Genomic DNA, 23,181 nt, shown 5'->3' with positions numbered 1-23,181 from the left:
TCCATGGAAAGACCTGAACGTGAACTTTCATAGCAGCTTTATTTATAATATCCAGAACCTGGAAACAACTCAGTTATTCATCAACAGCTGAATAAACAAGCCAGTTGAGGTCTATTCACATAATTATATACTGCTTAGTATAAAAAAGGAATGAACCACCGATACACACAATAGCATGGATGAATCTCAAAATAATTATGCTGAGTAAAAGAAGCTAGACAAAAAAGAATACAAAATGTATGATTCCATTGACATAAAGTTGTAGAAAATGAAAACTAACCTTCAGTGCAGAGGGAGCAGAGGAGTGGGATGCAGGGAGCACAAAGCACCATGAGGAAGCCTTTGGGGTGATGACTATGTTACTCTTGATTGTAGTGATGGTTTCACGGGTGCATATTTATGTAAAACTTATCAAATTGCTCACTTTAAATATGTGTAGCATACTGCATATCAACCATACTTTAATAAAGCTGTTTAAAAAAATAACAATTCACCACCAAGTGGGACTGAAGCTTAAAAACAGAGACTAAGTTGAATTATGAAAAATAAGGAAAGTCGTATTTTTTTGCATATTTGAGCGAGATACTAAATACGTAGTGTCAAAACAATGATAACCATTTGGGATAAACCTTCGGGTTAATATGGCAGTAAGTGTGTGTGATGGTAACTTTATGTGTCTGTGTGGCTAGGCTATGGTGCCCAGGTGCTTGGTCAAACTCTAGTCTAGTTGCTGTAGTTACATGGGATTAAATCAGTTGGCCTCTAGCAAAGCAGACTGCCTTTTATAATGCTGTGGGCCTCATCCAATCACTTGAAGGCTTTGAGAGCAACAGACGTTTTGCCAGAACTCCTGCTCTTTTCACTCTTCCCATCGCCAGACCTCCGGATTTTGGGACACAAGCCTGCAGGAGTCACCAGCCTGTTGCCTGACCTCTGGATTTTAAATTTGCCAGCCCCTACAACTACGTGAGTTAATTCCTTGAAGTAAATCAATCTTTGTGTGTATCACTGGTTCTACTTCTCTAGAGAACCCTGACTTAGACAAGGTGAGAAGGAAAAGCAGCGCCATATGACTCTCTATTTCAAAGAAAATAAATACACATACACGTTACATACGTGCATGTGTACAGATATACACACACACATATGTATCTTCAGAGTTGCAGGACCTCTCGGATTTCTTTTTAATCCAAATTCTTTAACAATGGGACTTTTCCTTTGCCTAATACGTGCAAAGCCACACACACCACACATAGTACTGCACTGTTTACAGGGAAAAGGATAAGCCAAGGCCATCTGTCATCTGTTTTATAAAATAATTTTTCTTTGTGTCACAGAATCACCAGTAAATCCTTGCCAAATTGAAAGCAATACTTCAGAAACAGAACTAGAAATAACTTTCAGCATACCACTTAGTTTTCTTTAACTTGTGACCATTTTTTAAAAGATATTACAACATCTTGGGATGATCAATCCTAATGTCTAGTACATTAAAACTCAATTTAGCTCCAGGGTAGCAGGCATATAAGCTGTACGTGGAGCTGTACACATAGACCCCACTTACCACTCAGAAGCCACCACAGCAAAGGGATGAATCCTGGACTCTCACTGATGTACTTTAAGCCTTTCAAATTGATGCTCACATTGTACAAGGACATCAGCATTAGCCTGAAATGCAAGAGGAAATGGTGTTGAAATGTTAGCCCACCCACACTATATTTCACTTTAAATATATCTCATAGTTAATAGGACCTTAACATACTTAGGGGTTTCCTTACATTTCAGATGCCCAAATTCTACAATCTGGATAACAGGTATTATATAAGGTATATGAAGTCATATCTGTCTGTATGAGGCTAAAGGAAAACGGGAAGCTTCAGTATTAGTATCATATAAAGGAGCCCTGGTGGTGCAGCGGTTAAGAGCTTGGCTGCTAACTGAAAGGCTGGCGGTACGAACCCACTAGCAGCTCCACGGGAGAAGGATGTGGCAGTGACAAAGGCTTGGAGAAGCGAACTGCAATCTAAATCAGAGCCCACATCCCAGACTAAACCCTGAGTGGTGCGTGGGATGGGAAAGCCCAAAGCAGTACAGCAAAGGCTTTGAAAATTAAACTGACATTGGAACCACCACCTAGAAAAAATAAAAAAGAACTTGCAATTTGATCCTAACCAGGTTGACTGTCTAATAAAACAAAAAATCCAACATTCTTCACAAGATTTTAACAGGACCCAGAGTCTCTCAACATAACATTCAGAATCTCTAGGACATAATCCAAAATTATTCAACATACAAAGAACCAGGAAAATGTGAGTAATTCTCAAGGGAAGAGACTATGAGCAGATCCAACCCCAAGATGCCCCAGATGTTGGAATTATCAGACAAGTCTTTAAAGCAACTATTATAACCATGCTCCCAGAAGTAAAGGTAAACAGTCTTGAAATAAATGGAAAAATAGAAATTCTCAACAGAGAACTCATACACTTGATTTCAAGACTTACTATAAAGCTAAAATAATCAAAGTGTCATATTGGCAAAAGGATAGACACACAGATTAAGGGAACAGAACAGAGAACCCATAAATGGTACACTGATTTCTTATAAAGGTGAAAACACAATTCAGCGAACGGTACAGGAGCCATGGACATCCATATGCATAAAAAAGAACCTCTACCCATACTTTACACCTTATACAAAAATTAACTCAAAATGGATCACAGACCTGAAACACAGAAGTCTTATGACTTTAACAGAAAATCCTTAAATAAACACTAAAAGCACAATCTATAAAAGAAAAGAATTGATAAACTGGACTTTATTAAAATTTAAAACTTTTGATCTAAGAAAAATGCCATTAAAAATATGAAAAGAGATGACACAGAAGAATATATTTACAAATTACATATCTGACAAAGGACTTGTATTAAGAATATATGAAGAACTCTCAACAATAGGAAAACAAACAACCTATTAAAAAAATCAACATAAGATTTGTCACTTCACCAGAGAAGATATGCAGATAGCAAATAAGGACGTGAAAAAACGTTCAACATCATTACTCATTAGGGAAATGTAAATTAAAGCCACAATGAGACACCACCACGCACCTACGAGAACTAAAACTAAAACGTAAAACTCACAAATATCAAGTACTGGAGAGAATGAGGAGAAACCGAAATTCTCATACATTGCTGATGGGAATGAAAAACAGTTTGGCAGCTTCTTCTGAAGGTTTTAAACATACCCCCCCTATGACGCAGTAATTCCATTTCTACATATTCACCCGTAAGGAATGAAAATTTATGTTCTCACAAAAATCTGCACACAGGTATTTATAACAGCTTTATCCATAATCATCAAGCACTGGAAACAGTCCATCACGGCACAGGTCGAGCATCACACTGACCACTGTGTGACCAGTGCCAGCTGATGTCGCACTTGGACACTGGCTGTAGATGGCAGCTTCTTCCCTTTGTAATGTTGGTGATTACTGAAGGGTCTGCAGATGTAATGCATCCTCGATGGCTGCACCATCCTTTAGGGCAGGGGTCACCAAACCACCGCCTACAAGTCAAACCTGGCCAGCTGTCCATTTTTGTAAATAAAGTTTTACTGAAACACAGCCACACTCATTCATTTATGTATTGTCTACATGCGCTTTCATGCTACAAGAGCAGGGTTGAGTCATTGCAGCAGAGACCAGGTGGCCCACAAAGCCTAAAATATTTTCTGACACTTTCCAGAAAAAGTTTGCTGAACCCTGCTTTAAGGCATGAAAATAAGATAAGCCAATCTTCCTAGATCTTAAAAGGCAAAGACACCATCTGGATGATAACTGTTAAGATGGGGCAAATTTCATAAAATATGTCTACTTGAAATCCTTCATTGACTGCTGTTTAAGGTGGCAAAAACGAGTCACAAATTGACAAAGAGTCTTAGAATTCCACATTTGATCAAAATTAGGCATCTTTAAGAAGCTAAGATGGAGCAAATATAATTGTGAAAACCATGGCACCACCTGAGACCACATGTCATGACTCCCCAACCGCATCTTACAGAAGACCAGAGACTTCTTCAAGGTCACAGGAGTTAGCAAACAACAAACTTTCCAAAAATGCTGTCTCCAACATAACATTTCTATTCTAAGCATTTTTAAAATAATGTATCAAGTTCCAGTTGTCAGGTAAAAAGAGACTGCGCATTCAATTCACTCTTCTAGTATTGAGATATTAAAAGTAAATATCATTTCCAAACTACTGTACTAGGAGTGGAGCCCTAGTGGCAGAGTGGTTAAGAGCTATGCCTGCTAACCAAAAGGTCAGCAGTTTGACTCCACCAGCTGCTCCTTGGAAACCCTATGGGGCAGTTCTACTCTGTTGTACAGGGTCGCTACGAGTCAGAATCGACTCAATGGCAACAGGTTTGGTACGGTTTCGTACCAGGAGTCAGATTTTTTATTCCAATGACAAAAAAAAGGTATGTAAATTCTGCTTCCTACCATGAACCTAAGCAGAAAATCCACTGTAAATGGGACTAATGGGCTCCAAAAGAGCAACTTCTCCATCTCTGCAGTCTTGATAATTTTAGATACGTCTGACATTTATAATAAAAGGACTGAAAGTGAAGCTAAAATTAAGGTATTAACAAATCTGAAAGGCTACAAAGCGACACAGATAACTAACCATCAATAAAAAGGAAGCTCTCTAGCTCAGTGCACAAGGCTTGAGGGATGAACAGATTCTTCAGTGAAGAGGAAGAAGGCCCCTCTCAACGGTCTGACGTGCAAAATGAGTCACTAAAGGTAAAAGTGACGCAACTGAACCACCTTATTCTACATTTTAAAAGAAAATATACCTCATAACCTAGGAGTAACAAAGAATAAACATACCCAGGACCTCAAAACAAACTAGCAATAAAATAAACAAGACAAAAGGCGTGATTGTGATGTTCACTGCCCAGAAAACAAGTAACACTAATCAGCCATCCTAAATTGACTAAAATCCGAAGTGGCCAAATTATCACCATAAAGAAATTCTGAGGAGCAATGAGCAGTAACATTCTTACAAAAGACTGCATGAATTATTTGAGAAAGAAGCAACTGGCACAGCAATGCAATCAGACATTTTCAGACCACATGACTCTCGACAGAAGTCTGCAGTTTCTAATAACTTACCGATTTTTAATAAGGAGAAATGCAGTAATTAACAGCTTAAATTCTGTGCCCCCTTCCAATCAAACCTAAAAATCTGTGGCCTCTAACATGTGTGGCCCTAATAAAATACCTCTATATTAATTTTTCTCTATCATGTAACGTTGAAAACACACACAAAAAAGATATAAAGAACAATACAGTGAATAGCCCCCACACACCCCTCCCTGCTTAGGAAGGAAAACCTTGCCACCATGGTTAACTGTCCCGCACACGTGCTTCAAGGAGTGGTCACCACTCTTCGACAACTGTATACAGTCAGGCAACTCTGTAGACTTTTACTACGTGCGTATGGAATCTTCTAATCATCTTCTGCACGTTTATACCAATGACAGCATACTGTACATCTTCCATTCCATGGTGAGATCTCTCTATGTTGATGGGTACAGTTCTCATTTATGGTCACGGTTGGGCTCCAATATATTAATTGATTACAAGTTATTTATCTATTCTCCAGCTCATGGACATTGTGGTAGTTTCCTAGTTTTTGCTATTAAAAGCACTGCTGCTATCACACTTCTGTACATGGGTGTGTATATATACACTTTCTCTTGAGTAAATATGTACAAGTGGATCACGTGTCACAGACACATGCACATTCATCCTTCCCTGGCATCCAGCTCCCCTGCCATGGTCTCCTCCCTCCAGCTGAGCAACCACCTTAAACTCTGGGCCTTCAACCAATCCATTAATGATACAAGTCCAGAACTCCAGCAGGTCTGACCCCAATTCTGACCCTAAGGACGCTAAAGAGCAGTTAGAATCGAACGTTAAAAAGGCTCTCGTAGCCTCGTCAATAAAGATTGGTAAGTCATAATGAGGAGCCCTGGTGGCGCAGTGGTTAAGAGCTTGGCTGCTAACCAAAAGGTCGGCAGTTCAAATTCACCAGCTGCTCCTTGGAAACCCTGTGGGGCAGTTCTACTCTGTCTTGCTATGAGTCATAATGAAGCATGAGCAATAAGAAAAAGTAACCTGGCCTCAATGAGAAGGTGAAAAAATGAGAGACAGAGAGAGGAAGGAAGAAAGTAAGGGAGGGAGGGAGGAAAGGAAGGGGGAGATGGAGAAAGAAAACTTAAAATGGCTGTAGGCTATCCTAACTCCTGAAACAGATCTCCAGTATGACACAAAGCTTTCAGCTGTCTAGCTCTCATGACTGTCAGAAGAATGATCCTGAAGCAGGCCCCGTGAGAGCAGTAGTGAAGACAAGCCACAGCAATGAGACAGACTCAGAGGTCACCCCGCCGGCCGCAGGGTCAGGAGGGTGTTACATGGCATCTCTGCAAACACAAGGGAAGAGGGTGGCAGTTCCGGGTACAGTGAGGAGCTGCGGGTGCCGGCCTCACAGGCACAGGCCTGGGTGACCCACGGCCAGAGATGGAAGGCCAAAGGGCCAAGGACGGTGAGATGGGAAAGCTCCTGATGCATGTTGTCCAGGTTTCCGAGGGACTGAAGAGACTGTACGGAGAAGAGGACTCCTGCCAGGGGCACGCTGCCAGCCAGTGCACTGTATTAACAAGCCTTAACTGGCGGCCTGCGAAGGGATCGCTGGGGGCTGACACCAGCGAGGCAGATGTGACTGTGAAGAATTTCTAACACAGAAGGCACTGGCATTGACTGGTGTAGCAAGGAGGCCTCCTTGGAGGTCTAGATGTCCAGGGGATGCCCCACACCCTACTATGGAGCTAGCGTCCACTCATCCACTGCAGCACAAGCACCTGGGCCCCAAGGTCAGCTGCAGTCTCTGGTCATCAGATGCTGGATGACTGAGATTTGGAGAGTTTAAAAGAAGCTCTTCCCAAAACTGACAGAGACTGTATGACCTGGAGGCCACAGCCTCGAAAGAACGCACAGAGAGGGAGCCAAAAAGGCCCCACATGTCACCTGATGGGTAAAAAAACAAAAAACAAAATCCATTGCCATCGAGTCAATTCCGACTCATAGTGACTTTACAGGACAGAGTAGAATTGCCCCATAGGGTTTCCAAGGAGCGCCTGGTGGACTTGAACTGCTGACCTTTTGGTTAACAGCTGTAGCTCTTAACCACTACGCCACTAGGGTTTCCACCTGATGGGTGTCTGCCACCAAAAAGATGGCACTGTAGCCTCACAGTACAATCAAGTTTGCTCTAAGCCCAGGGACCCACAGGGTGCCTGGGGACTCCAGGGGAAGCAAAAGGAACCTGAGCTAGTCCTTCATGTGTCACATCAGGGTACACCCACAGCCACCCAAATGCCAGCAGAGCTGCTCCGATGAGGACCCTGAGGTCCTGCTGGAGGAGCCAGAAGAGAGGGAGAACTTGAAAATGCTGAATCAAGAGTGTAATTCACTGAGCAAAGTCCCAGAGGGCAGGGAGTCAAAAGCAGAGGTGGGAGGATTACTCATGCAAAGACCCAAAGGGCCCACGTTCCTCTGACACAGAGAGAAGAGAGTGAGGGTGGGTGTGGGTACAGATAAAAGAGGAGGCTGAGATGAGTAAGTTCACAGCCACACCCATGATCCTCTATGAAGCAGGAAGTAAAGCTGCCCACTAGGACACCATCAACAGAGACAGGAAGAGCAGCTAAGAGGAAAGTGTCACAAAGAGAGTGCTAGAAGTCTTAGTCACCATGGAAATGCCGGTGGAAACTGAGTAAGGACACAGGAAAGGACACCAACAGGTGTGAGGACCGGTCAGGGTGCAGGGACAAGAGCATGTGCACCTGGAAAAGTTTCCTTCGGGCATCACTGAGCAGCCCTGGTAGGGGAGTGGAGACCGCCGCAGCAAGCCAGTCCAAGGTTGGACCCATCGGGAAATGGCAGCAAGGAATCTGAGGGTGCTCACAGAAGCAAAGAGAAAACCCTGTGTGACACACGAGGGGATGTTTGAGACCATTGTTGCTGCTACTGTGTAGTCCATCCCATTGAGGGTTTCCCTCGTTTTCACTGTCCGTCTACTTTATCAAACACGATGCCCTTTTCTAGCGATTGGTCTTTCCTGATGACGTGTCCAGAGTAAGCAAGACAAAGTCCCACTATTCTCACTTCCAAGGAGCATTCTGGTTGCACTTCTTCTAAGACTGATTTGTTCGTTCTTCCGGCAGTCCACGGTACACTCAATATTCTTCGCCAACACCATAATTCAAAGGCATCAATTCTTCTTCTGTCCTCCTTTTTCATTGTCCGGCTTTCACATGCATATTTGGCAACTGAAAAGACCATGGCTTGGGTCAAGTGCTTCTTAGTCATCAAAGTGACATCTTTGTTTTTTAAAAGTTTAAAGAGGTCTTTTGCAGATTTTCCCGACGCAGTCCATAATTTGATTTCTTGACTGCTGCTTCTATGGATACTGATCGTTGATCCAAGTAGAATGAAATCCTTGACAACTTCAACTTCTTTATTTCTCACGTATGATGTTGTTTACCAGCTCAAGTGGATTTTCAGCACAGTGAAAATATCCTGTATGGTACTGTAACAGTGCATACGTGATATATATTTGTCAAAACTCACAGAACTATACAACACAAAGAGTGAGCCCTAATGTAAACAATGGACTTCTGATAATAATCATGTATCAATATTGGTTCATCAACTGTAACAAATGAACCACAGGAATGCAAGATGTTAATAACAGAAACAGTGGGCGGGGGGGGAATATATGGGAACTGTATTTTCTGCTCAATTTTCCTACAAACCTAAAACTGCACTTAAAGAAGGCTGTTAAGATAAAATAATAATAATAATAAACCACAATTAAGTGGAGATTATGCCACAAATGCAAGGGTGGTTCAATATTTGAAAACCAATCAAGGTATACTTCTGCATTCAGCCTAAGGAAGAAAAACCACGTGACCATTTAAACTGACACAGAAAAAACGTTTGACAAAATTCAACATTCATTTATGATTTAGAAAAAAAATTCTCAGCATACTAGGAATAGTCAGGAGCATCCTCAACCTGAGAAAGGACATCTACCAAAACGCCACAGTTAAACGTCATTCTTAAAGAACAGTAAAAACCTGAGTGCTTTCTCCCTAAGACCAGGAACGAGGCAAGAAGGCCCCTCCTCATCACTTCTATCCAGTGTTTTACTGGAGGTTCTGGGCAGTGCAATGAGCAAAGAAAAAGATATGAAAAGCGTACAGCTTGGAATGAAAGTGTAAAAATGGTCTTTATTCACCGATGACATGATCATCTATGCAGAAAATCTGATGGAATCCACAAAAAAGCTACTAGAGAAAATCATTGAGTTTAGCGAGGTTGCAGGATGTAAAATCAACGTACAAAATGCTCAACTGCATTTATATACACCACATCAAACATTTGGAAATGGAAATTAAAAAAACAATACTATTTACAATAGCATTTAAAACCATGAAATACGTGGAGGGGGGTACATCTGATAAAAGATGTGTAAAACCCACACGGTGAAAACTACAAAACACTGCTGAGAGAAATAAAAGCAGATCTAATGAAGAGATATACTGCATTCAAGGGTCAGAAGACTCTATACTGTTAAGACTTCATTTCCCCCCAAAATGATCTACAGATTCAACACAATCCCAATAAAAATTCCAGCAGACTTTTTGTTGAAATTGACAAGCTAATTCTAAATTTCGTATGGAAATGCACATGAGCTAGAATACCAAAACAACCTTGAAAAAGAATAATGTTGAAAGCCTGGCTTATCTGATCTCAAGATTTATTATAAAGCCACAGCCATCAAGACAGTGTGGTGTTGGCATCAAGATAGATCAATGGAACAGAAGAGAGGCCAGAAACAGATCCACACGTAAATGAATAACTGAATTTGACAAGGGAGCCAAGGCAATTCAGTGGAGGAAGGATAGTCCTCTCAGCTGGAACATGGTGCTAAAATAAGTGGATATCTATATATTAAAAAACTAATTTTGATCCATACTTCTACCATGTATGAAAATTAACTCAAAAGCGATCAGAGACCTAAACATAAAACCTAAAATTCTAAAACTTCCAGGAGAAAAACTTTGCAATCTTGGGCCAGGCAAAGATTTCTTAGATAGCACACCAAAAGCATGACCCATAAAAGAAAAAACTGAAAAGTGGACTCCATCAAACATAAAAACTCCTACTCTTCAAAAGACACTTTGTTAAAAGGATGAGAAGACAAGCTACAAACTGAAATATGTTTGCAAACCACAGGATCTGATAAAATTCTTGTATCCAGAACCTATAAAGAACCCTCAAAACTCAAAAATAAAAAAAAAACAATTTTTAAATAAGCAAAAAATGTGAATAGATCATTCACTAACGAAGATACACAGATGGCAAATAAGCACATGAAAAGATGCTTAGCATCATTAGTCATTACAGAAATTTTCAAACTAAAATCATAATGCGATATCATACCAAGAATTGGCAAGTATGTAGAGGAACTGAAATTCTTATGTACTGATGGTGGGAATGTAAAACAGTATAACCTCTTTGGAAAACAGTTTGGCATTTTCTTAAAAAATTAAATACATACCCACAATATGATCCAGTCATTCCACGCCTAGGTATTTACCCAAGAGAAATATAAGTGCATGTCCATATAAAGAGTTGTTCACAAATGCTCCTAGCAGCTTTATCTGTAATAACTCAAAATCAGAAAAACCCAAAAGTTAGGTTGTGATAACAACAAATTCCAGATGGACACCGTCACAGCCCGCACCTATGCATACAAACTATGTGTACCTACACAACTGAATACAACTTGGCAAGGAAAAGGAATGAACTACTGATACGTGCTACAACACAGATGAATATCAAATACTCATACTGTGTGAGAGTAGACCCCCCAACCCAAAAAAGCTTTACATAGAATACTAGGAAATGCAAACTAATGTTTAGTAACAGAAAGTAGATCAGTTGCCAGAGGACAGGGGTTGGGCTGGGAAGGGCTGGGGGAAGAGATTAAACTTTTAGGGGTGATGGGTAGGTTCATTATCTTGATAATAGTGATGGCTTCACAGGGGTACACATCAAAACTTAACAAATTGTTCACATTAAGTATGTGCAGTTTATCGTATAGTCACTACGCCTCAGTCAAGCTATTTTTCTACATCAGCACACTTCACTTAGTGCTCTAATGCCTGGTGTGGTTTCTGAGGGAATGCAACAGCCCTGAAAGATCCCCATGTCTTTGCTATAAAGGAAATACCACAAGCAGATGGCTTTAACAAAGAGAAATTTATTCTCTCACAGTCCAGTAGGCTACAAGTCCAAATTCAGGGCATCAGCTCCAGGAGAAGACTTTCTCTCTCTGTCGGCTCTGGAGGAAGTTCCTTGTGATGCATCAGTCTTCCCTTGGTCTGAGAGCATCTCAGCGTAGGAACCTCAGGTCCAAAGGACACGCTCTGCTCCTGGCACTGCTTTCTCGGTGGTGTGAGGTTCCCATGTGTCTCTACTCACTTCTCCCCTTTATACCTCAAAAGAGACTGGCTTAAGATACTATCTAATCTTGTAGACCTCATCAGTATAACTGCCACTAATCCATCGTATTACATCACAGTGATAGAGTTTACAACACATAAGGAAGTCACATCAGATGACAAAATGGTACACAATCATACAATACTGGGAATTATGACCCAGCCAAGTTGACAGATATTTTGAGAAGACACAGTTCAGTCTATGACACCAGACATGCTGGACCCTGGATCTCTACATAGTCACAGGCCGGCGCCTTACACATGAGCCCTCAAGGGGACAGTGACACACAAAACCTTTGTGGGACATGGGTACCTCCAGATCTGGCTGAAGAAACTAGACACCTCCTGAAGCCTCATCAGAACTCTAGGAGAGCGTGAGTATTAATGCCCCAGGGCAGTGGTTCTCAGCCAGGGACAGTTCTGCCCACCAGGGGACATTTGGCAATGTCTGAAGACATTTTTGGTAGTCACAACTGGAAGAAGGGGTGCTACCAGCATTTAGGGGGGAGAGGCCAGGGGTGCTGCTCAACACTCCACGATGTACAGGGCAGCCCCCCACCATAAAGAATTATCTGGCTCAAAATGTCAATAGGGCTAAGGATGAGAAACCCTGCCCCACAAGGGAGAGGGGACAGTGGGCAAGACTTGGCAGGGCAGAAGTGGGAGATCAACTCTTCATCGTGTTTCCTGGAGACAGGTTTTGTCTAGCGAGAACTGTGAAAGCAAAAACAGAACATGCTGGAGGTCCGTTCTAAAAGCAGTTCAGCAAACATAAGATCTGAGTCAAGGCAAAGCCCAAAGCAAAGGGCAAACCTAAAGTAAGCAAAGAGTACAAGCATAGTGAGGTCCACTCCAAGCCCAAGATAACCTCCTGGGAGCGCCAGTCACGGCAACCTACACCTCTTGCAGAATGCTGGGAGCCAGCGTGCGGGGGACTGAGAAGGGACAGATCTATCCGTGGAGGAAGAAGGAGGGTAAAGGGGAAGAGGTAATACCACGCAGCAGCAGGAACAAGGAGGGGCAAGGCCCAAAACGGATGGTAGATGAGAGAAGAAGCAAGAAAGACTGCTTAAGACCTGGAAGTGTGGTGCTAAGTGTTAAGAAATTTGAGGCCAAGATGGAGAACAACTGGGGCTTCCAGATGGTCACTTTCATAGCCTGCAGCTCCGGGAGTCGGGGTCACTGGGTCAGGCTGAATCAGACGTCTTGGTCCAAAATTAAGGTCATTTGTAAAGGGACATCGAGATGAACCATCGGGGGCCAGGATGATAACATAAGAGCTGAAAGAACACATGTGCCTCACAGGTGTCATAGAAAGACAGTAAGGGCAGGGACCAACAGAAACAAGCAGGGTAGCAGGAGCCAGGGCCTTCAGAGGAGACGGGGACAGAGCTGGAGAAGGACGTCATGCTCCTGCTCTGCATGCCATAAGGATGCTGCAGGGCGCTGGACGGGTACCTTTCCATAAAGTTATATATATAAAGAAGGAAACTTTCCACAAAGCAAAAGGGAGGGGGAAAAAGAACCAAGGATATTGGGCTCCACTTGGATGAGTTCTCAAACATGTATTTAAAATATCCGTGTTATCACCTAAGACTCACAAACACAAAGCCTGCTGTTTGCTGTACCAGCAGCAGTAATAGCCTTTGGGGTGTTTTTTTGACAGCCTCACACGATTTCAGGTGCAAAGAAAGCTATAAAAAAATAAGAACTTAGAAATTCTGGGTATTTTTCTACAGGTAATTTACTATGAAATTTCATTATATGCTGACTTTTAAATGATCATATTCTATGAACCCCTCTTAAGAAGTTCCTGACTTTGCCACCAGTCTCCGGCAGTTTTGCCAGATGATCCATGAATGTGAACGATTACTGAAGGATTACTGCTGGAGTTGACCATTTAAATCCAGGTTTTACAAAGACTAGGCTGCAGAGCAGGTACTACAGACTGGGTTCATCTGCACAGACTGGAAGATACCAATGCCCGAACAGAAGCCTACTCTAAGCTAGGAAGTCACTGCCACGTTAGCTCAAGGCAAACCATTAGCGCAACTGCAACAACTGTTCTAACTCCTTTAGGGCAGAACAGTCCTGATGGGGATTAGAATTCTCCATGGGGCAAGCCAATGACTTAAGTACAGAAATAACATTTACAACACAGAGCTACTGAAATAAACTCTCCACCTGGTCTCTCAGCCTCATCTCCAGCTAATTCATCTTCCACACTGTGCCCAGAGAGTTATTTTCTATAAATATAATAATTTATAAATTCTAATGTATAAGATTAATAATTAAGGTTAATAATTTTATTATATTAATAATTAATAATTTCCATTTTCTGAAATTCACACATGATCACATTAATCCCTGCTTAATATCTTTCAAAGGTTTCCATTACCTACAGGATAAAACCATCTCCTTGGCACAACATACTAAGGCCCCTACATGACCCCACACGCCTGTAATGGCAAATACATGAAAGACACACACACGACTGCTCCTCAACCACATCCAAACCCTTGGTGTTGCTGCTGTTGTTGTTGTTGGGTGCTGCTGAGTGGTTCCAACTGATAGCGACCCCATGTACAACAGAATGAAACACCGCCCGGTCCTGCGCCATCCTCACAGTCGTTGTTATGCTTGAGCCCACTGTTACAATCCATCTCGTTGAGGGTCTTCCTCTTTCTCACTGACCCTCTACTTTACCAAGCATGAGGTCCTTCTCCAGGGACTGATCCCTCCTGATAACCCAAATACTTGGGTGCCCTCAAACAAAATTCATTCTTTTGCTTCTTTGCAAATAAATTTCGCTTGCATGGCAAACGCTTCCAGCCTCCTTACCTCCTTCTACCACGCCTACTGAGGTTTTCTTCAAGGTTACCCAAACATCACTTCCTCTGAGGCGACTTCCCTGACGTCTGAGCACAATTCGGTGTATCTTCCTCGGTGTTCATTAAGCATGCGGCATACACCCATGCTAACATATAGCATGGTAGTGCAATTAATTCTGTTTGAGCTACCTTTCTCCCCAGACTATGAGTTTCTTGGGGCCAAGGACTAGCCCAGCAGTTAAAAACAGCGTGAGTGCTACAAAAACATTGCTGAATCAGCTATCATTTTATTTCTACATTTCCTCAGTCTCTGATAAAAATAATATTACAGCATTCTATCTACAAGTACCCAATGGGAACAGAAACAAGCTACTTGGTAGAAAGACATTTTGATTTTCTCAAATTACTCAGATTTGGTGTCTCGATCCAGACTACACAAGTTCATTTTCTGGCCCTGTCAATGAATGGTTTTGTGACCCTGAGCAAGATGTGTTAACTTCTCTGTCCCTCAGTTTCCTCATCTGTAAAATGGAGGTAACAACAACGCCTAGCCCATGGGGAGGTGGGGGCACTAAACAACACACATCGGCACTGGGAACAGTGACCACACATGGCAAGTGCTCAACAACCTCATTCTGAGGACGGCAGCCGCCCGCCGCCCACGGCAACAATCCTGACGCCAGGAGGCCTGCCCTTACCGTCTTCAGGCCTAAACCTGCTCCTCTGCACGGTCTATTCCTGCTTCTTGGGGTGCTCCTCACCCTGCAATCACCTGGTTTCGTCATACCTGCCCTAACATCACGGCTGAGAGGTGCCTTCTTCCCCCAGGGAAGCATGTCCTGGCTCTCAGTGCGGCACGTGGCCCTCCTGTGTTTCCACTGTACGCTGTACACGCCGCTCTGATGCAGCAATGGCAGCAAAATGGCTGCCATCCCAAAACAAACCATCACAACTTGAGTTTTAGGGTTGGTTTGTCTGTTTTTTAATCCAAGCAATATATGTGGCAGGTATCTCACCCCATCCTGCATTCTTTGCAGGGAGGCTCCGGGACAAAGCAAGGATGAGGAAAGGGTCAGAAACGCCTGCTGCATACATTGCATCGTGGTAAAAATTTTTCATTGGAATGTGATCTGTTTATTGCAGCCCTGTCAAAATAAGTGAATAAAAATGTACTGCTTTGCACTGTTCTGCCCTTAGCAGAGAATTCATCACATGACTATTGCAATTATTTGCATTTCGTGCACGTAACTTTATTGAAAAGAACTAAATTTAAGTGCATTTTGAGATAATTAATATAACCCTGAAGTGTCACTCGATAGCATTTGGAACTCACTGATTGCTCTAAGTTGACGGCATTCCTTTTGTTTACATTTTTTTCCAAAATAGTATTTAATAGACAGTGTGCCCCTTAATTCTCCAGGCAATTTGCTTCTTCTGTTTTTTAGAACCATTGCCAAATTTTCTGAGTTTACTTGAAAAGAGGGCCAAATCGGCATATTCCAAATACTCTGAGAATAACCATTAGCTTTCTTATAAAACAAACAGCATACACTTTGAGTTTGGTGCACTGTCCTGGCTTCAAGTCCCCCAGAAGCTGCAGTATGGTGTCCAAGAGCACCCGGCTGGAGTTCACCAAGAATTCGCGGCCACAGGCTATGGCAGCCACATCTGCAGTAGAGAGACAAAATGAAGTGTCAAAATTGCAGTTACATCAGCATCTAGAAGTCTGTCCAGAACTGGGTATTTGTTGCTGTTTCTCTAACAGACCTAGTGAAAACACAGAAGAGCAAAGAAGGCATTAAAATGTGGTTTTATCACAGAGTTGATAGCCCAGAAGACCGCCAACCACAACATGTTGCTAAATCAGTGAGTAACGTCCACTGGGATTAGCAAATGCCTCCGTAACGGGACACAGTATGTTCACTTGAGCACGTCTGCACCCTGACCAGAGCACTGTGAGTGGACACCAGGCTCCCAGCGTACACAGACCCAACAGTTGTGGGCAGTCAGGATCCAAACGTAAGGTGAAGGCTGATTATCATATCCAGGAACAATGACCCTAAAATCTGCCTTCAATCCCGTTAGTACTTGCTAATGACTTTTAATCACAAAAGCAAACTGAAATCACATGAGGTCAAACAAGAGGGTATGAAAATGGATTCTGAAAAAACTCACACACTGCTAAAGAGAACATAAAATGATGTAGCTTCTTTAGAGAACAGTCTGGCAGTTCCTCGAACAGTTAAACAAAGAGTTTCCATATGACGAAGCAACTCTACTCCTAGGTGGAACTGCCAAGAGAAATGGAAACATATGTTCATGTAAAACCTTGTACACCAATGTTCACAGCAGCATTATTTACAATAGCCAAAAAGTGGAAATAACCCAAATGTCCATCAACTGATGACTGGATAAATACAATATGGTATAGCCATACAATGGAATATTTGGCAATAAAAAGATATGAAGTTCTGATAATGCTACAACATAGATGGTGTTGAAAACACCGTTAAATGAAAGAAGTTAGTCACAAAAGGTCACACACCGTATGATTCCACTTATACGAAACATCCAGAAAAGGCTAGGAGCCCTGGTGGCACAGTGGTTAAGCACTCGGCTGCTAACCAAAAGGTCAGCAGTTCAAATCCAGCAGCCACTCCGAGGGAGAAAAATGTGGCAGTCTGTACCCATAAAGATTACAGCCTAGGAAACCCTGTAAGGCAGTTCTACTATGTCCTACAGGGTCACTTGAAGTCGGAATCAAGTGGACGGCAACGGGTTTGGTTTTTGTTTTGTTTTTAGGCCTGGGAGACTGAGGGGTAGGCGGTAAGGCTGGGGGGTGGGGGGTGGGGTAGTGACAGCTAAGGGAGCAGGGTTTCTTTTTGGGGTAAGGAAAATCAGCAACTATATACATTTCTTTTGATATTAATACTGTGACCCTGTTTTGTCTTTTGGTTTTTGTTGCCTTGTATTTGCCTGGGGTAGCTGTGGTAGGTCTCTTATTAGTTCACCTCTCCAGCTGTCAGGTTTGGGGAAGGGACAAGGGCCATGGGTAATCCCAATCTGGGGATTCTATCTTTGTGAACTGTTTACGGAAAGCCCCTCACAGGTGAGTCAGTTCTCCTGGGAGGAGGGAATGCCCAGTCCCGCCGGGAAGTGGCTCCGAGAATTCAGTCTCGTTTCCACTGTGGGTTGATGGGGCTTCTGTGGTGAGAAGCCAGGTTAGAGAGAGGTGGCCTGTGACCTGAGGGCTGCATGACAGAGGTGAGCCCATCCTCCTCCTTGGTAGCATCAAAGTAACTCCTGGGAGATGTTCCCATCTTGCTTACAATCTGCCGTGCCCTTACCCGCAAGCTTGCCTCCCACTCAGGTTAGATAAGGTCCTCCTGGAGTGAACATGCCCCACTGTGGGGAAGCCCAGTCTCAGAAAAAGAATGGCAAGGCATGCGGGTGCAGTTTCACTTTCCACCGAGCGCTATGACCTGCTATAACCTGTTGGTCCACCGTGAAGCAAACAGCTCCAAGTGAGAAATTCCCCATCTGTCCCACAGCTTATCTAAAGCACAGTTCTGTGCTTTCAATTTGTTCAGATTTCCACCTTAGCACTAGAGTGCTCACTCAGGAAAGAAAGACGCTCAGCATCTTTCACTTCTGCTAACCTGTAACTGTTACTCTGGGGCCATGAGGAACACTCTCTCTGCTCTGGGTTGCACAACCCCTGCAAAATTTAATAGATAAGAGATGTATTTTGCAAACTGAATTGCCAGATGAAATGTACTGCAGAAAGATTATTTTTAGAACTCCCAGAAAATTCTCCTGTACACAATCAAATTATAGCTTAACTGAATATTAATTTGTCTGTACCACGTATGATTCAAGAAATAACCAAAGGATTAACTATAGTCCTAGAACCCTTGTGGGCCAAAGATTCCATGGACACAGCAAAATAAATGGAGAAAGGTCAAGAGAGTCCAGAATGATTCTTCTCAATCTTTACCTAAGCCTCCTCGATACCATCTAAAGCTGAAGTCAATGAAAGCCTTAAACCAAGTGTAACCAGCTAAACAGGAAAAGGACTATTAATCCCTTGCACTAGTCCCTGCCATCACCTAATGTTATCTGTTTTAAAAAACCTAATGGAGGCAGAGCCAAGATGGAGGCACCATAACATCCCCCTGCACCTAAGACCCAAAAAATTAAGCAAAACAGAAGCAGACAACAATCTGGGAACCCTGAACATCAAAGAAGAAGGTCTAAGAACTGAATCGAACACCGGCTGGAAGGAAAAAGTGAGTGAAAGCAGTGAAAGAGGAGTAACCCAGAATGGAGGAGCTCAGCCGGCCATCCCGGCCCAACACAGCCATTTTAGGACAAAGCCAGCAGTGATTCCGGGTGAAGAAAACAGCAAGGCGACTTCATGACGATCCCAAAAGGGACAGAGAAACTCTACAGATACACATGGAATGAAGCAGAGACAGGGAGGGCGCTGGCATCTAGAACCGGAGATACTCAGGAGCAGCGGCCCCCAACCTCAGGGGTGAGTGGAGTGCACAAGGCAGTGGACCCACTGAGTGCCGACAGGAGCTCTCCCATCCAACTGGTCCCCAGGCAGCCACCTCTCCTCACACTTGAGAGAGGACAGGTCCCACTCACTGGCTGCAGCGGACACAAGGTGCCCCGGCACCCACGTATCCTGGCCAGAGGGATGCACTCCCCTTCACCCCATCCCCCGGATTGGAGGCAGCAAAGGGTCCCATACCCCACTGCCTCGCCAGACTTGGGGACCACAACACGAGCCTGTCCTCTTCCCCCTTACCCTACCCAACCCATCCACTACCTTCCCCTGCCCACCTGACAAGCGAGACTAGGCATGCCCCCATGCGTACGCCCGCCTGCCACTTACACTCCCCTAAGGGCTCAGTGGAGGGCAGGGGTGGTGAGGCAGCGAGAGAGCCTGCCTGCTGTTACCTCCTCCTTCCCCCTACCCGGCGTGAGGTGGTGGCATCACCACCGTGTGCACATCTGCCAGGCACGACTTTCTTCCTTAACCTACCCAGCGAGGGACAGAGGAGCCACAACTGTGCACAGCATCCCCCTATACCCTCTCTTCCCTCTCCCCACCTGACCCAAGGTAGCACCACTGTGTGCACACCCGCCAGGAGCAACTCCATCCCTTAACCTGACCGGCAAGGGGCAGAGGAGCTGTGCCTGTGTGCACATCCTCCCGTAGTCCCTTCCTCCCTCCCCTGCCTGACAGGAAGCGGCACCACTATGCACGCATCCACCAGGAATGACTCCCTCAACTTCCCTAGCCAGGGGCAGAGGAGCCACAACTGCCCACACGTCCCCCCTGAGGCCCTTTCCTCCCTCCCCCTACCCAGCACAAATCAGAAGAGGAGTGGGTGCATGTGCATCCACCCGCTTCACCTTCCTCCCTCTCCCTGCCACAGACAGATGTGGTGTGACTGAGCAAGCATCCGCCTGCTGTTCCTTCCTCCCTCCTCCTGCCCAGGAGGAGGTGGAGGTAGAGCGACTATGGGCACGTCTGCCTGATGCCCCCATCTACCACCCACACCTCCCCCAACTGGCAAGAGGTAACAACTACGCCCCACTCGCCCACCACACCCACCACACCAGTGGCTCTACCTACAAGAAGAGCACCACTCCCTGCTCCTGCACCACCAAACCAAAGACAGACAGAGGCTAAAGCCTGGCCATCCCACCTTCAGCCACCCTGCAAGACCAGTAAACAGAGACCCAAGCTCCCACAACTACCCGCCGCTCCACCAACCCAGAGAAAGGGAGCACCCCAGCAAGACCAGTCCAGCGACCAGAGCAGCACACCAGCCACACCTGCCAGGAATCATCAAAACAAAAACAGGACCCAGCAAACAATTATACAATTGAAAAATAAATACAACAACCCCTTAATGTCCTGGAGACAAGACAAAACAGCAAACCACCGAAAGAAGCAGGGCAAGATGGACCTAGCAAGCAACCAACATAAAAAACCAGAAATCCTCCCTGAGGAAGAAAAGGTAATGGAACTTCCTGAAAAGGAATTCAGAAGACTTATGTATAGGGTCCTCAAAGGAATTCAGGAAAACACAGATAAAACCAAGGAAAGCACAGACAAAAACACTAGAAGAATTCAGGAAAACAATAAAAGAACAAAATGACAAAATAAATAGACATTTGGGAACCACATAAAAACAGCAACTAGAAATTCAGAAGCTTAACAATAAAATTTCAGAAATTAACAACTCAATGGAAAGTCCTAGGAATAGAAGTGAAACAATGGAAGACATGATCAGCAGAACAGAAGACAAATTCCTTGAAACTAATCTGTTTGAGGAATAAAAAAAAAAAAAAAAAAAGAATTTAAGAAAGCCTAAGAGTTATGTGGGATGCAATCAAGAGGAATAACTTACACATGATCAGAATTCCAAAGGGGGAGAGTCAACAAAAAGTACAGGGAGAATTATTGAAGGACTGCTGACAGAAAACTTTCTTAATATCGCGACAGACAGGAAGCTAACCATACAAGAAGCACAACAAACCCCATAAAGCATAGATCCCAAAAGAAGAACAATGACACACCCCATAATCAAACTTTCCAAAACCAAAGACATTCTTTCTTCAAAAGATTCTGAGTCTGACAGAGACTGGAGGAATCCCTGAAACTACGGCCCCTAGATGTTATGTTAACCCAGAACTGAAACCATTCCTGAAGCCCACTCTTCAGACAGATAGATAGAACTATAAAACAAAAAATAATACACGTGAGGAGTGTGCTTCTTAGTTCAAGTAGAAACATGAGATCAAATGGGCGGCTCTTGTCCAGAGGCAGGATGAGAAGGTACGAAGGGACAGGAACTGATTGAAAGGACACAGGGAACCCGGGGTGGAAAGTGGGAGTGTGCTGTCACATTGTGGGGACTGCAACTAATGTCACAAAACAATACACATGTAAATTTTTGCATGACAAATTAACTTGAGCTGTAAACTTTCACCTAAAATACAATTTAAAAAAAAAAGAATTCTGAAAGCAGCTCAGGAAAAACCAAAGATCACCCACAAAGAAGCATCGATAAGACTAAGCTCTGATTACTCAGCAGAAACCATGCAGGAAAGAAGGCAATGGGATGACATATATAAAACCTCGAAAGAAAAAAACTACCAGCCAAGATTTATATCTCCAACAAAATTATCCTTAAAATACAATGGTGAAATTAGGATATTTCCAGATAAACAAAAATTAAGGGAATTTGTAAAAACCACACCAACTTTACAAGAATATTAGAGTCCTTCAGACAGAAAACTAACAACATAAGACAACAACCTGAGATTAAAACACATGACAACATCAGACAAATATCAACCCAGATAAACAACTCTCAGAAATGAAATAAAGCTAAAAGATGGAGAACAGGAAACCAGAGATGTCAATCTGTAATTGATGACCACTTCAAAACATAAAGGGGGAATAAAGGGTATAACAAAGGCTTAGAACTTCCATATGGAGAGGAAGTAGAAGTCAAGGCGATATCAAGAAATAAATTACTGCTTTAAACTTAGGGTAACCACAAAGAAAGTTAACAAACCTACTCATCAAAATGTAAAAGAAGAAAACCATAAAGACTCAGTACATACAAAACCAAAAACAATGAAGACAATGAAAAGACAAGCCACAATAAAAAAAAAAAACCAAAAACTCAGCACAGAAAAGTAAGTGGAACGAAGAAACCAACAACACCTCAAAAAAAAAAAACAAAAAGCATAACAAAATGACAGCAATAAACTCATACCTATCAATAATCACACTGAATGTAAATGGCCTAAATGCACCAGTAAAAAGATGGAGACTGGCAGAATGGATGAAAAAACACAACCCATCAATATGTTTGTCTGCAAGAGACACACCTTAGACACAAAGATATAAATAAACTAAATCTTAAAGAATGGAAAAAGATATATCAAGCAAACAATAATCAAAAAAGAGCAGGAGTGGCAATATTCATCTCTGATAAAATAGATTTTAAGGCAAAATCCACTATAAAAGACAAGGAAGGAGATTATATAACGATTAAAGGGTCAATCCACCAAGAGGACATAACCATAGTAAATATATACACACCCTACAACAGAGCTCCAAAATACATAAACTCTTACAGCACTGAAAAGAGAAATGAACACTTCCACAATAATACTTGGATACCTTAACACAACACTCTCGGTGAAGGACAAAACAACTAGAAAGAAACTCAACAAAGATACAGAAGATCTAAATACTACAATCAACCAATTCGACCTCACAGACGTATATAGAATATTTCACCCAACAGTGGCAAAGTACACATTCGTCTCCAATGACCACATATCATTCTCCAGAACAGACCACATTTTTAGGCCACAAAGCAAGCCTCAACAGATTGAAAAACACTGAAATAATACAAAGCATCTTCTCTGATCACAATGCTATAAAAGTAGAAATCAACAACAAGAAGAACAAGGGGGGAAAAATCTAATACATAGAAACTAACTAACACCTCGCTTAAAAACTACCAGGTAACAGAATAAATCAAAGATGGAATTTAAAAAATTCCTAGAACCTGGTCTCCGGCAAGATGGCGGTCTAGGCAGAAGCACCACGCCGTCCCTCCACAACAAAGATCCGAAAAACTAAGCCAAACAGAGAATCAACAATCCTGAA

The 23,181-nt window shown here is 43.0% G+C and overlaps 1 protein-coding gene across 1 annotated transcript in view; it reads right to left on the bottom strand.

Annotated features, from left to right (window-relative positions):
• HSF2BP (heat shock transcription factor 2 binding protein) overlaps positions 1-23,181 on the bottom strand; it is a 169,767-nt gene that overhangs the window by 74,902 nt on the left and 71,684 nt on the right. The window contains exons 7-8 of the mRNA XM_004384865.2: positions 16,019-16,136; positions 1,565-1,668 (exon numbers count right to left, since the gene is read on the bottom strand). Of these exons, the coding sequence (XP_004384922.1) occupies positions 1,565-1,668; positions 16,019-16,136 (222 nt within the window). The remainder of the gene's footprint in view (positions 1-1,564; positions 1,669-16,018; positions 16,137-23,181) is intronic.

This window comes from Trichechus manatus, unplaced genomic scaffold, assembly GCF_000243295.1.
Source record: "Trichechus manatus latirostris isolate Lorelei unplaced genomic scaffold, TriManLat1.0 scaffold00128, whole genome shotgun sequence".
NCBI lineage: Eukaryota > Metazoa > Chordata > Mammalia > Sirenia > Trichechidae > Trichechus > Trichechus manatus.
This window is presented reverse-complemented; position numbering and strand designations above follow the sequence as displayed.